This window comes from Silurus aristotelis (genome assembly GCF_946808225.1).
Source record: "Silurus aristotelis genome assembly, chromosome: 17".
Lineage (NCBI taxonomy): Eukaryota > Metazoa > Chordata > Actinopteri > Siluriformes > Siluridae > Silurus > Silurus aristotelis.
Genome location: NC_139590.1, coordinates 4446951 through 4461950, shown reverse-complemented (window position 1 = coordinate 4461950; position 15000 = coordinate 4446951). Strand labels below are relative to the sequence as shown.

The window sequence follows — 15000 nt, the reverse complement described above, 5'->3', positions numbered from 1 at the left end:
ATAGTTTAATGGCTCAATAGATGATGAATGAATGTGTGAATTTGTAATTAACAGGATAAAGAGTTTCATTAATAGATATTTGGATGGACAGAAAAAAATTACATGAATGGATGGAGGAATAGTTTAATTAATGAATACATGGATGGGTTGGTGGATAGATGAATGGATGGAGGCATTGTTTACCAGATAGTGGGAAGGATGGAGAGATAAATAATAATATATCAAATATATATATGATAAATAATATATAAATAATAAATAAACGAATAGAGGATAGATTAAAGGAGAGTGAAATTAGTGCATTGGTGGGTGGAAGGATGAGTCAAATAATAATTTGGATAAATAGATTCAACAATGGATGGATGGATGGATGGATGGATGGATGGATAGATGGATGGATGGATGGATGGATGGATGGATGGATGATGGATGGATGGATGGATGGATGGATGGATGGATGGATGGATGGATGGATCGATGGATCGATGGATGGATGGATAGTAAATTAGAGTAATACATGTACATATGTTTATATACGTTGTAAATTATTGATAGAGGAATAGTTCAATGCATGAATTAATGAATGATTAGTGGTAGGAGTGAGTGGATGGTTGGATGATAGATAAATTAATGGATAAAAGAAAAGTAATAGTTGAATATATAGTGGTATAGATGGAAGGAGAGTGTCATTAGAAAATTGGTGGATTAAAAGATAACTCAATTCCGATTTTAGATAAATGGATGGATGGATGGATGGATGGATGGATGGATGGATGGATGGATGGATGGATGAAAGGATAATGAATTGATGGATGGAAGAATGGATGGATGGATGGATGGATGGATGGATGGATGGATGGATGGATGGATGGTGAATTGATGGATGGATGGATGGATGGATGGATGGATGGATGGATGGATAATGAATTGATAGATGGATGGATGGATGGATGGATGGATGGATGGATGGATGGATGGATGGATGGATGGATGGATGGATGGAACGTATTTTTAAATATATGTACATATTTTTTGTATACACACATTATATATATATACACACATTATTGTTTAATAGATGAATTCATGAATAATTAGGTGCATGAGTGAATGGATGGATGGATGGATGGATGGATGGATGGATGGATGGATGGATGGATGGATAAATGGATGGATGGATGGATGGACAATAGATTGATAGATGTAAGATATTCTATAAATATTAAATACCTAGACATTACAAAAGAATAGCTTCTATCATTAAATATATTTGATTAAGTATATATTATATAACTGATATATTTTCAATGGAATGTAAACCTGTACAGAGCGTAACATATGTTAGCTGACTGACTTTATGACTCTTTATGTCCTCATTAACCCACAGTGAAAAAAGAGAGGAAGCACACTTCTGGGACTTGCGGCCTTCATTGCTATGACATTTTGCTGCTTTTGCAGCCGCAGAATGCGAGTTAGCAGCTTGTGGTTGCCATAGTGAGATGTAAATATTAACACAGGAAATACGATCGCACCTCGCAACATAGTTACGTTTTTATCTGTACCTTGATTCTCGGAGGTCCTGTGTGTGTTTGCATGTTACATTAGTAACAGAAATGCTAGTTTTATTTTAATGTGCTTGTTATTGCACAATCAGCCAAATGATTTCACTCCACCTGCTATATGCTAAAAGGACCTCTTCTTTCTCTATTAGCTTTGATTTCAGTTTGTTATCCATCAATCTGCTTTTTTTTTTTTTTGGTCTGCCCTCATAATTATTGCCATCAAATAATCTTTCTAATAATCTTTTATACAATCTAAAAAAAACAACCAAGCTGCTGAAGGTCATGACAGCTTCATAGCTAGTTGATGCATGGAGGTTGTTTACAATGTTAGCAAACGACACCTACTGCAGGCAATATGCGATTCTAACTGGAGCTGAGTTTGTCGAAGTTTCAGTTCATTCTCCTTAATGATTCCCTTTTCGATTGTCAGCCGGTGGCCAGTTCCTGCTCTTTCGAAAGATTTAACAATTATTATAGAAATACAAGAAGACTGCACTGTCCAGCAAACATTGAGATTCTCATTTTAAGGATCTCAAAATGCTCTAATGAAAAATCCAGGCTTCTTCAATGTGAAACATGGGCTCTGTATCATGGGCTTTAAAGGCGATGTCCTTTGTTCGGTGTTCACCAAAGAAACCCTTTAAGTTGAATGCCAATCTTTCAATAAGACGTCTGATTATTTCATTATAGCACTTTGCACTTAATTTGAAATTGGAAGCCAGGTTTCTGGTGTAAGTCTTGAAAAAAAGTGCCTGCTGTTAACATTCGTCCTGCTTGAACCGGACATGAGGCAATCTGTTGAGCAACTAAACTTTTTCTTACTTCACGTTTGTCTGTCAGCACATGTTCTATCCTGGATTAAGCACCAACACACACACACACACACACACACACACACACACACACACACACACACACACACACACACACACACACACACACACACACACACACACAGAGTGTCATCTTCTACAATCTACTTTGTTTTAACTTCTCACTTCTCCCTTCTCTCAGGCTGCTCCTTTGATGAAATTATAGTTCCTTTACAATGAGTGATTTGGGCTGAGTGGAAGACTCAGTGGTAGACAGTAAAAGTAAAAGTAATTCATTACTGTCTTTAAGTAGCTTCTGTACTTTTACTTTAACTTCACTGCATTTCAAAGTCAAATACTGAACTTTTTAGTCAACTAAATTTTTCTAAATCAGTCATTACTTTTTATTTATGAGGAGAATAACTGGTCAAACACGCAGCAATCCACCAATCAGCTTCGAGCGCATGCTCTGTTTTGAACTTGTTTTGATGGCATCTACTTATCACCAACATACAGTTCAGCATCTGTTCAACAGCAAGCAGAACATTTCAAGAGAAATAAATGATGGAAGGAACTCCTGATTCGAAATCACCGCAACACCCGTGGCCTTATTTGAGCGATTATTTTGAAGCAGTTAAAAAGAAGGTTTGGGCTCATGATCATTTTAGTAGATATCAGGTGTTTATTTCAGGTGTTTGACATAGATATCATTATATTAATAGATTGGTTGCTAAGAGTAACAGTAGAGTCTTTTCACATACACTGAGTTGATTAAGTGAAGAGTTTTGTGATGAAAAGGTAACAGGAACATTATGGCCCTAATACATAAGTACATACATAATATTTTGGATACTTAAGTACATTTGCCTTATTGTTTTTTTGGTTTTGTTTTTTTTTTCTAACAGAAATGAATGCACACTCAGTGACATGGTTAAAGTGCTATAACAGTTGTATTGCCATTTCAGTTTTACTAGTGCAGTGGAATTAATTTTTTTTAAACTACCTTTGACCTAAAATTGTATTTTCGGTCACTGCAGATTGCATAAACTCTACACCAAACAGCAAGTTACAGGGGGCATCTTTATGCAGAGCGACTAAACGAAGATTTATGGTCTACATCGAGAATAACTTCTCAAAACACGTTCAAATATCATTCACATCTCTCATTGTTTTCAATTTGGTGTTTACATTTAAAGCTAGACAATTCATTTTACCAGTGTATTGCCAACAAATCTTTGAGGAAAGTTATACACTTTAGACAAACGTATTTGGAACACCTGATTTTTCAGCCATATGTGGTTCTTCCCCAAAATGTTACCACAAATTTGAAGGCACATAATTGTTTAGGACGTCTTTGCATGCTGAAGCGTGAAATTTTCCCTTAACTTAACTTTTAGACCTAAATCTGTTCCAGCATGATAAATGCAATAGAATGGAAGATCTCCTACTATAGAGCTCTGACCTCAACCCTATTGAACACCTTTGGGATGAATATTTCAGTCTGACTGCACCCCAGACCTCCTCACCTCACCTACATCAGTACCTGACTTTACTAACATCCTTGTGCCAGAATGTGCACAAATCTTTCCAAAAATCTAGTGGAAGATCTTCCCAGAAGAGTGGAGGTTATTATAACAGCAAATGGGGAATCGATGTGGAATGGGATGTTCAAAAAGTACATATCAATCTTATGGTCAGGTGTCCACAAACTTTTGTCTAGTGTATGTTCTAAATACACTACTGGGCAAAGTAAATAAATAAATAAATAAATAAATAATAATAATAATAGACCCAAATCATTGTTCAGGATATTAGTAAAAATTGAACAAATCAATGAACGGAGTCAATGTTATTTAATGTTTATATGCTTTGAACAGTTTTATTATGCATAATTTATGTATTTTTGATTATATATTATCAGACAGAGGTTACATTTTACCTCAGACATTTTGATAATTTAGGTGATTTTGCGTATATAAAAAGGCCACATCTGGGAATTTCCCTGTTACTTGGTGTTTAACCAAAACACCACAAAATTATTCAGGCTCCAGGAAATGCATTTTTTAGATTCCTGTTTATGTTGTTAAAGACCAATAAAAGCTTAGTATTATATGCATTATTATATGTATTACTTTGATGTTACACCTACTACACCTACTTCAGTTTGTGTTGAAGTTTCTTGAACTCCTTTCGGTAATGCTTTTTATTGTAACACACCTGTGTGCCATTACTCGTGAAAAAGTCAAATAGAGACTTTCTGACTGCAGGCTTGTATCAGTTCTGCTCTGGTGGAAAGGTCAAACCCTGACATAATCTTGCCTGTTACTTCATCATATCTCCATCATCGCACCATCACAAAAGCCTTACTCAAAGAAGTCTACGATTAGATATAATTCTGAGGACATGATCTCAAACCTACGATATTTATTCAAATGTCCGCACCTATATTTGGCACCTCGTGCTCATATTTTGCGCTTTCCTACAACTTGCTTTTACCTGATCGCAGACCAGTTCCCATTTTTTCTCATTATCATATTGACTCAGAAGTGTCATCTTATCAGGAGGCAGGTTCATGGAGCTCTGTGGAGAAAAGAGAGGAGTCGAATGTCAGAAACACAGACGTTCATGTAGAAACAAATTATAATATTCGTGTGTTTATTTTGTATGTTTAGTCAATACTGTAACTTCGTGAAGATTTTTGGGGTATAACCTGTACAAGAAATACTATTTATCTGTAAGTAATAAGAAAAGACAAAAGGGGGTTTTGAGCTTAATTTTGATCGGAACCGTGTAGACTATGCGTCATTGCCACAGACGGGAATTTCAAGTTTCAGAGTATTGAAAAAAAGAAGAAAAATACACAATGAAATACCGGATTCAGGCTCTCAAACTGCAGAACATCGAGGACGAGAGACTGGACTCTTATGTACAACAACCACAACCTGCTTTCTTTTTTTGCAAAATACCAACTACCTTATTCTGCCTGCCTTTTGCACATACACATTTCAAACGGCACATCTTGCACAATGACTCTATATTAGGCTTTTCAATTTCACACTTTATTTGCGTCCTCGGATGCAAAAGATGCAACATGCTTGTATATAGCTACATCTTCTATTTACATTTTTATTACTGCAATCATGTTTAATTATAAATTACAATTGTTGTGGGGTTTTTTTGGTTTGATTCTATTCAATTCTATTCTAATATACTGAATCTATTCAATAATGTTTTTTATTGACTTTTTATATTTTTTTTTATTTCTATTTTAGGTAAGTTTTTAAGGTAACAGACAGGGCAAAAAACTGAGCCCAGTAACATTAGACAAATGAAATTTCCAAACGGAAATGAAAAAACGCACCTCACCTGTGTTCTGAGCTGCACGGCATCGGGAGAAAATTTTTTTTTTTTAAACGCACGATGCCAAAAGAAAAACTCCCGAGAGAAATAGTTGTGAAAGGAAGGAGGAAGACAGTGAACAATGACTTTCTTGGTCGGCTACTGTTTAGATACAAGCCGTTGTAACGCGTTGAGTCTGGGTGAAGGGAGAGCTCGCTAACTCCAGTTACAACAGAAATCATATAAGCACAGACAGGTTTCCAAAACTCGTGCTTTTTTATTTTACTTGGCAACAGCGTTACGGGTTAGTCAAAGAAACTTAGAAATAAACGTCAGAAAATAATAAGGACATATTCCTCGGTCTTGCACACATGCAGTAATACCGGAAAAAATCAGCGCCAGGCTGTTCCCAAAATACCGCTATGCTCCTAAAGAAAGCGCAACATATTTCACCCGTTACACCGTGTAACAGACACTGTCTTTTGTTAAAGCCTGTGTAAAGTTCATTGGTTTCAGTGTAGACACGGCTTATTTATGTTAAAAATGATAATCTTTGTCAAATTTAGTGGGTGCGGCTTATATATGGGTGCACTTAATAGTCCAGTATTACGGTATATATATATATACACAGTGTGTAAACAGAAAGTAAGCAGATATATGAAGATAAACTAGGATATGCTATTAACTAATTATATAACTATATAGAATATGCAATGTTTTTATGCTATATTTATATTCGCTATATCAATTTCAACCACTAATTCCACAAAAAGCACTACCCTGGCAATGAAAGCATATTTGTTTATGCTTACAAATATTTATTTTAAAAAATTTATAAATAAATAAATAAAATTCTTTATTAACGTCTTGTCAATTCCACACCAGCAAAATCCACTTACCCTGAACACTAATCACTTCTTCTTCATTTATTATTAAAACATGTGCAATCTATCGAAAGTTAATACAATTTGATAAACTTAAACTGAGCTAATAAACTTAAAATCAGAAGGAACAAACTTACAGACACTAAACGTGCAATCTTTTATACTTATAGACTTATACGATTTATCGTGATATGATGTGTTTCGTCTCGAATTGCTGGATTCGAATTTTGTTATAAAACCTCCTACACATATATGTTACAGATGCACTAGCTATTAAATTACAAACAAATAAAAAAATCTAAATAATTTTCTTTATAGATATTCTTTATAGAATTATTTTTTTTAAATCCGGCTTTATTGTTGTACTGATTTGTGGGTCGCCCAACCAAGAAAAAGAAAAACATCCATAGTACACCTATATAATGTTTTTATAGAAACACGTGTCCTGAAATACTCTTGATTACATCATTACTAGAGAAAAGAAATTCAGCAGAGTTGAGTCAACAAAATAAACCTACATATCTTTGGGTTTGTGTCAGCCACACACTCGAACCACACACGGAGTGACGCACATCTTGTGTTTACAAGCGGTCTCTATGGTGTTCTCTCAACATCAGGGGAAATAGGAATGGAAAGAATTACTTGATCTTGAAATCAGATTACGTAACTGACAGCTTGTCAGCATTCTGGCACGTGTTTTTATATGTGCTTCTTGTTGCTGTTATACGGACCGCCATTTTTCTGGGAAGATGTACCACTAGATTTTATATATATATTAGATATATATATATATATTGTCCTCAACCAGCAGGTGAGCTAGAGCAGATTATATCAGGGTCAAGGTCACAGCAAGGTCAACATTAATTGTGCATATTGGTGCATCTATTTGTGACTCATCACCGGTTTGGAGGTGGTGCATGCGCTCATTTAAATTCATGCTCCAAATATTACAAAATCAATCACTGATTCTGATTTTTATGAATAATACAGCAATTGTGCAGCTTTGACAAAAAAGGACAGAGCAGACTCTTTCTGCTGAGGAGACTAAGGTCTTTTGGAGTGCAAGGAGAGCTGCTGAAGACCTTTTTTGGCTCAGACATGGTGTGGTGTGGTTTTATGGTGTGGTCTGCTGGTGTAGCAGCATCTCTACTGCTACAAGCTCATCAGGAAGGCCAGCTCAGACCTGGGGATTCCCCTGGACACTGTACAGGAGGTTGGAGAAAGGAGGACGGGAGCTAAACTATCATCATTCCCGGAGAACTCCTTCAGTGACAGACTGTTACATCCTAAGTGTCTGAAGAAGCGATGCAGAAGGTCTTTAGTCCCTGCTGCTATTAGACTTTACAATCAGAGCTGCTTCCAGAGAACCGGTTACCAAAATATACACTGTTATTGTGTTTTTAACTGTGCAATAACATTAACAATAACATACGTTTTTATGCAATAAATGTACAATAACACAAATTTGAAACTGAGAAATATTACCTATGTGCAATATGTTTGGAAGCGTAACTACTTATTGGAGGACATTATATGCATTAAAAGGTCAGTGAAACTACTTGTCTGCTCCTTCCTACATATTCAATCAAAATATATTATACTGGTTTCAACTCAATAGTTTTAACCCCCAAAACATTTCAACATCAGTTCATTGCATAAACCATTAAATGCAAAATGGTAAAGCCAGTTATCATCATCATCTGTCGAACTTACACTTATTTTAAAGTTTTTTTTTGTAAATGTGTCTAGAATTGATAAATTGTGCAGATGAAAGTTGAATTTCGCTAATAAAGGGACATGTACGGCATCAGATCAACCGGTAATCGACTAGTTCTCTAAAACAGGTCAAAGGTGAATCTCGTGAACCTTCAATTAGCGAGAGTGAATACATACAGAGCTAAAGACAGAATTACAATTTCTGAAAATGGATGAAAAACCAAGAAACAAATGAACATTAAAACAGTAAAAGTGTGAATCCTGCATGTAAATCAAATATGTAATCAAATAAATGCATTTGTGCTGTTGAAATTCATAGATGCCATACTAAAGAAATCATTGTGACCCAAACCGTAGTTTATATCAAGAAATCCTGAAACTGTGCAGCGTCATACTGACAACACGACTAAACATTCTGATGATCTTGTTTGTGAACAATGACAAAAGGACTTTTTATTCGGATGGGAATGTGATGCTCATTGACACAAAATTCTTACTTTTGAGAGATGAACTAAGGATTTGGAGAAAAGTGCAGGCTTCTGCAAAAGAAATCCAATGTGTTGTGCAGTTTGTACAAATCGTTTCGAGGATGCAGTTACCGGTTTGCAAATCTTAAAGATGATTCGAAAAATGCGCCATAGCAGCTGAGAAAAACTGTAATAAATTAAACATGGGGAATGCTGTTAAAATGCTGTTGTATAAAATAAATATATTAAGTAGGAAGTGGTCACTCAGTGGTTATAATGTTGAACTGTCGATTGGAAGTTTATGAGTTAATGTGTTTAGGAGTTTATGAGCACCACCAAAGGATCACTGCTGAGTCCCTTAGTAACACCCTGAACCTATACTTAACAACGTATCAAATTTAGATCATTGCAACTTGCTTTGAATCAGGATGTCCTTCAAATTCTGTGAATGAAAATCAAATCTTTAGTGGTGTACTGTTACAAAGAAAAGTAATAACTAAAGTTAATAACTAAAAAAAGTCAGTACCTTTTTTTATAAGTACACTTTTTTTGTGTAATACATTTGTGTATAGTAATACAGTGGAACCCGGTTATGTTGATGTCCTAGGGGGTCGCCAAAAAGCATCGAGATAACCGATGATCGAGATAAACGAAAACCAATATGGCGGCAGTATATTAACATGCTTCAAATTTCTTTATGTACGTGATGTGGGTTATTAAATGAGAATGTGCATGCACGTGTTTTTGGAGTTTTTTTTACACAACAGCGTTGCCGCGATTTGTTTGATGAAGGCATGCTTTACATGTTTACACCAAAAGGCATATGTGCACCAACTAACAGCAGAGATTTACCAGTATACAATACAAACCACCGTCGAATCTCTAAACAAACCTTTATTATATTCTCCAACATTATAAACACAAAGATCGCTCACAAAATCACTAAAAACGTGCGGGGTGTAGTTCGTTTTTACTAAAAGCTAACCAGTGTCAACATTAAAATCTCGAGTCATTTCACTCTGACACACAGCTCTGAAAAGTATCCTAAACCTGTAGCATCTGTAAGGCTTGATTTTTCCGCTGCTTCCGCAAGTTTTTCTGGGGCTGCACAGTGCCGTCTCACTACCGTATTTTCGCGTATATAAGACGCACCCTGGGTGAGGGGTATGTAAAACTTTGTAAAGAAGGGCCTTATATACGCGAAAATACGGTAGTGAGATGGTGACGTGGCAAAAGCCGGCGATTGGTGATGTGGATCGAGATAACCGACGTTAAGTGGCAAATTTGCCCCCCCTTGTGCTCGAGATATTAAGGTTCGTCGACATAAAAGAATCGACAAAATCCGATTAAAAAATGCTTAGACAAAGCGAGAATTTGGCGGCTCCACTTCAAAAACGTCAACTTCAAAAGGTTGGCGAGTTAACCGAGGTCGAGATAAGTGGGTTCGACTGTATACACACACACACACACACACACACACACACACACACACACACACTATTTTCTCTCTTTCTCGCTTTATTTTTACCTTAAATAAGAGCTTATGCTATCATCAATAATTATCTGTGGTTTTGGTATTTGGAATGACCATAGCATTTCTATTTATAACTATCTATCTATCTATCTATCTATCTATCTATCTATCTATCTATCTATCTATCTATCTATCTATCTATCTATCTATCTATCTATCTATCTATCTATCTATCTATCTATCTATCTATCTATCTATCTATCTGTCTTTCTAATAGATGCTCTATGTGCTGTGTAAGGTTTGTCTTTGTGGGTTTTTCCGTATTACTATTTCTAGATAGACAGACAGACAGACAGACAGACAGACAGACAGACAGACAGACAGACAGACAGACAGACAGACAGACAGACAGACAGACAGATAGATAGATAGATAGATAGATAGATAGATAGATAGATAGATAGATAGATAGATAGATAGATAGATAGATAGATAGATAGATAGATACCTAAAACAGTAGCTCTAAGGGTCTTAAGTATTTACCGTAAGATAATGAATAGGAAAGGGTGTAACAGTGCTTGTTCTGGGCGTTTCCTCTTTTAAGCAGTTGTGGCTTTCGCTCGCTCCGATGTTCTTTTTTTTTTCTACACATTTGCATATCAAGAACTGAAGGAGAACATGAAGGCGTTTCTACACTGAGGAGGGGAACATGTGCTACTCGCACACTATTGTAGGTTAGTGCAGTGACAACTTTGAGTACACGTATTTGGTAGTTTAACACTAGGAAATAGTACATCAGCAATACATATAACTCGCCCACATACTGTGTTTGGCTTAAAGTTTATGGTAAGAAATTGTTTAATTATTATTATTTTATTGGGGGGGTTTTTTCTCTCTCTCTTTGATTTAAGGCTACACTCATCCAAAGAGACCAAACGTCTGGTCCCTTCTCAGCCTCAGCTTCCGGTACCACTTCATTTAGCTTTGATCATTTTCATAATACGACTTCAGTTTTACTTGAAGGAAACTCCACCCTGAACAACCTACACTGTATGGCCTTTGTAGATGATTTTGAACCATCACACACATATTACACATTACACTTATTTAACATCCCTTTTCCAGGTTTTTCATCCCTTTGGCTATTATAATAAGCTCCACTCTATAGGGAAGGCTTTTCACTTGGTTTTGGAGCATGACTGCGGGGAGATTAACTAGTGTTCATTCACCTACAAGAGCATTAATGAGTTCAGGTACTGGTGTTGGAGGGGTTGAAAAGGCTCTGGATCCAGTGCAACCCAAAGGTGTTCTATAGGGTTGTATAGGCTCTTTAAAAGGCCACTCAAGATCTTTCACTTCAACTCATGTACATATTGGGGCATTGCCATGCTGGAATGTAACTTCCAATGAAGAAAGGGACATTTTAATGCTAAAACCTACAAAGACAGTCTAGATAAATGTCCCCTTCCAAATTTATGTGAGCGGGAACCATAAATGGGTGTGGTGAAGAGGGGTGCATGTATGTTTTACCATATAGTATAAACGTCTTTAGCAGTATCCCTATTAAATTTGCAAAAAAAATCTTCCTTCATTAGCACATTGTTCTGTTTTCCTACGTTACCACTAATTCAATTCAACCACCTGCTGATGTCTGGGCAGTGGGATTTAATCCAACTCTCTCTTTGCTAACATCTTCATCAATACCGTCTCGAATCATCTCATCATCATCTCAACTCCAGCCAATGACAGATCTCTTCCATAACTCAGTTCTTCAATGTGTCATAAAGCCCCAGTGCATTCTGGGACATTGCGTCCAACAATATACACCAACCTCTCCACAACTTATTATTAATATTCGAATTTAAATCTTGAAAAAAAAATGAGAAAAAAATGACTCCTTCGTTCCCTAACAGCAAAACCCAACCGTTACCACTTCAAGACGATTGTCAAGATCGTTCGCATGTTGTCTCGTATTAAACACAAGCAAGCAAAAACATTGTCCTGCGATGTCCTCAGCGCGACACACGACCGATACCTTACACATAAATCAACCGAGCATCAGCTGACCGCAATCGGATCAACGATTTTTTACGTCACTTAGATATTTTTCACATAATTGTCTACACACACACCTTCATACACGTATTTAAATAATTGCCAAGTCTACACATACACACACAAACACACACACATATACAGTCTATTTGGAAAGTATTCAGACTCCCTTCACAGCCTGATACTACAATCTTATAAATGGGCTTTTTTTCCCCATTAATCTACACTCAGGACCCCATAAAGACAAAAAGAGGGAAACCGAATCCTAGAAATCTCTATAAAGTTTTTATTTTTATTTTTATAAAAACACTGAAATTTCACGTCCATAAGTATTCTGTAGTATAACCTTCACTCGGGACAGTTGAAGCACCTTTGGCAACATTTACAGCCTCAAGTCATTTTGTGTGGAAGGTGGAAGCTTAAGGCATTAGACTTTAAATCAGAAGGTTGTGAGTTTAAATCCCAAGCACACCAAGCAAAAGACTGGACCTGGTTGGATAAAGAGAGTTGGTGAAGAGCCACTTTTAGGTCTCTCCAAAGATGTTTAAATGTTAAATTCTTGTAAATATATTTTACAGTATATATACAGTATGTCACAAAAGTAAGTACACCCCTCACATTTCAGCAACCATTTATTCCCTTCTCAAGGGAGAAAATTATAGAAATGAAACGTGGATATGTTTTAGTCAGTGTGCCGTTTGTATAGCAGTATATATTTACTGTCCTCTGAAAATAACTCAACATACAGCCATTATTGTCTAAATTGTATCCAAAGTGTGAGTATTTTGTGTGAGCACCACTGCCTTAATCCTCCGTGGCATGGAATTCACCAGAGCTGCACAGGTTGTTGCTGGGATCCTCTTCCACTCCTCCATAATGACATCACGGAGCTGCTGGATGTTAGACACATGGCGCTTCTCCACCTTCTGCTTGAGGATGCCCCACACGTGATCAATAGGGTTTAGGTCTGGAGACATACTTGTCCACTCAATCACCTTCACCTTCAACTTCACCAGCTGGCAGTTGTCATCTTGGCGGTGTGTTTGGGGTCATAATCATGTTGGAAATGTTCGGAAATGTTCTGCCCCAGTTTTTGAATGGAGAAGGCATCGTGTTCTGATTCAGAATGTCACAGTATTTGTTGCAGTATGTGGCGTACGTTCTAAACACTGACACGGACCTTCCATTTCTGCAACCTCTAAAGCAATGCTGCAGAACTCATGTGTCGGTTTTTGAAGCAACTTCTGCACCTGATGCACAGAACGAGAACTCGACCTCTTTAATGAACCCTCGTGAGGTCTGTTCCGAGTGGAACCCATGTTGGTAAACCTCTGTATGACCCTGACCACTGTACTGTAACTCAGTTTCAGGGTTTTACTGATCTTCTTACAGCCACGGCATCTTTGTTGAGAGCAACAATTCTGATTCTCAAATCCTCAGAGAGTCTTTTCCATGAGGTACCATGTTGAACATCCAGTATGAGAGAATTGGACTCAAAGCACCAAATTTTAACTGCTCTAATAAATGTTATTTGTATGGTCCTGTCGAGCAGACACAAACATGAACATGATGGAGAGGACGAACGGCTTTGCACGCTTTCACGACATACAACTGTCATCACTTAGGGTGTACTCACTTTTGTTGCCAGCTATGAAGACAAGAATGCATGCTGAGTTCTTTTCAGAGCACAGTAAATATATACTGCTATACAAACCGCATAATGCCTCAAATATATCCGAGTTTCATTTTTATAGCATTGTCTCTTGAGAGAATGTTCTAAAATGGTTCGTGAAATGGGAGGGGTGTACTCACTTTTGTGAGATACTGTATGTACTCTCACAAGGTCTTAAAAAAAAAAAAAATAATGCCCATGCTATGATGTAAATTGTGACTATCAGACTATGATAGTCCGCTTATTTATTTATTTTATTTTTAATTTTTTTTTTATATAAATACTCCCTCAATTACACCTCACTGTATTCCATTGTCTGGAACACCTGGAGGTTTGCATACTTCTCCATCCTACTCACACACAATCATTTCAATAACTCAATCATTTCATTGGTAATCTCTTTATCTGCTTTTGGGTCTTGTGTTTACATCTGATAAAGTTTTAGCTCACATTTATACAGAAAGGGTTCTGAAATTCCAAGCATTAATGTACTCATACACACACACACACACACACACACACACACACACACACACACACACACACATACACACACACACACACACACAGTTAAAAGGGGAAGTCTTGACAGTTACATGCTTTAGTTTGTGATCCATTTTAAGAGAAAAGTAATACATATACTGATAAATTGCATGGATGACATTCACCCAGACGTTATGTGTTTCAGGTGCGCAAATCATATTCATAGTATTCAAATACGTACAATAATCATCCTGAAAGTACACCGAAAAGTGTACAAAAGTGAGTTTAGTTGTTTCTGTGTGTATGAGGCCCAAATTTCCTTCCATTAACGGAACTTGTGCTGTTTCCTTTAATGGTCATGTGACCCTCAGTCTGAGCTCTTGACTAATCTGTCATCCTCTAGCACAGGGCCATGAGTTAAGTGTTTATTCTGAGAGAATAAGGGAAGTGTTTCATTAACACACACACACACACACACACACACACACACACACACACACACACACACACACACACACAGGCAAGATTGTCTATTT

The 15000-nt window shown here is 36.8% G+C and overlaps 1 protein-coding gene across 3 annotated transcripts in view; it reads right to left on the bottom strand.

Moving 5' to 3' along the window:
- Positions 1–15000, bottom strand: part of fmnl1a (formin-like 1a) — a 36926-nt gene that overhangs the window by 19773 nt on the left and 2153 nt on the right. For all 3 annotated transcript variants that reach the window (XM_083567265.1, XM_083567267.1, XM_083567266.1), the window contains one exon: positions 4871–4954. In XM_083567265.1, coding sequence (XP_083423391.1) covers positions 4871–4954 — 84 coding nt within the window. The remainder of the gene's footprint in view (positions 1–4870; positions 4955–15000) is intronic.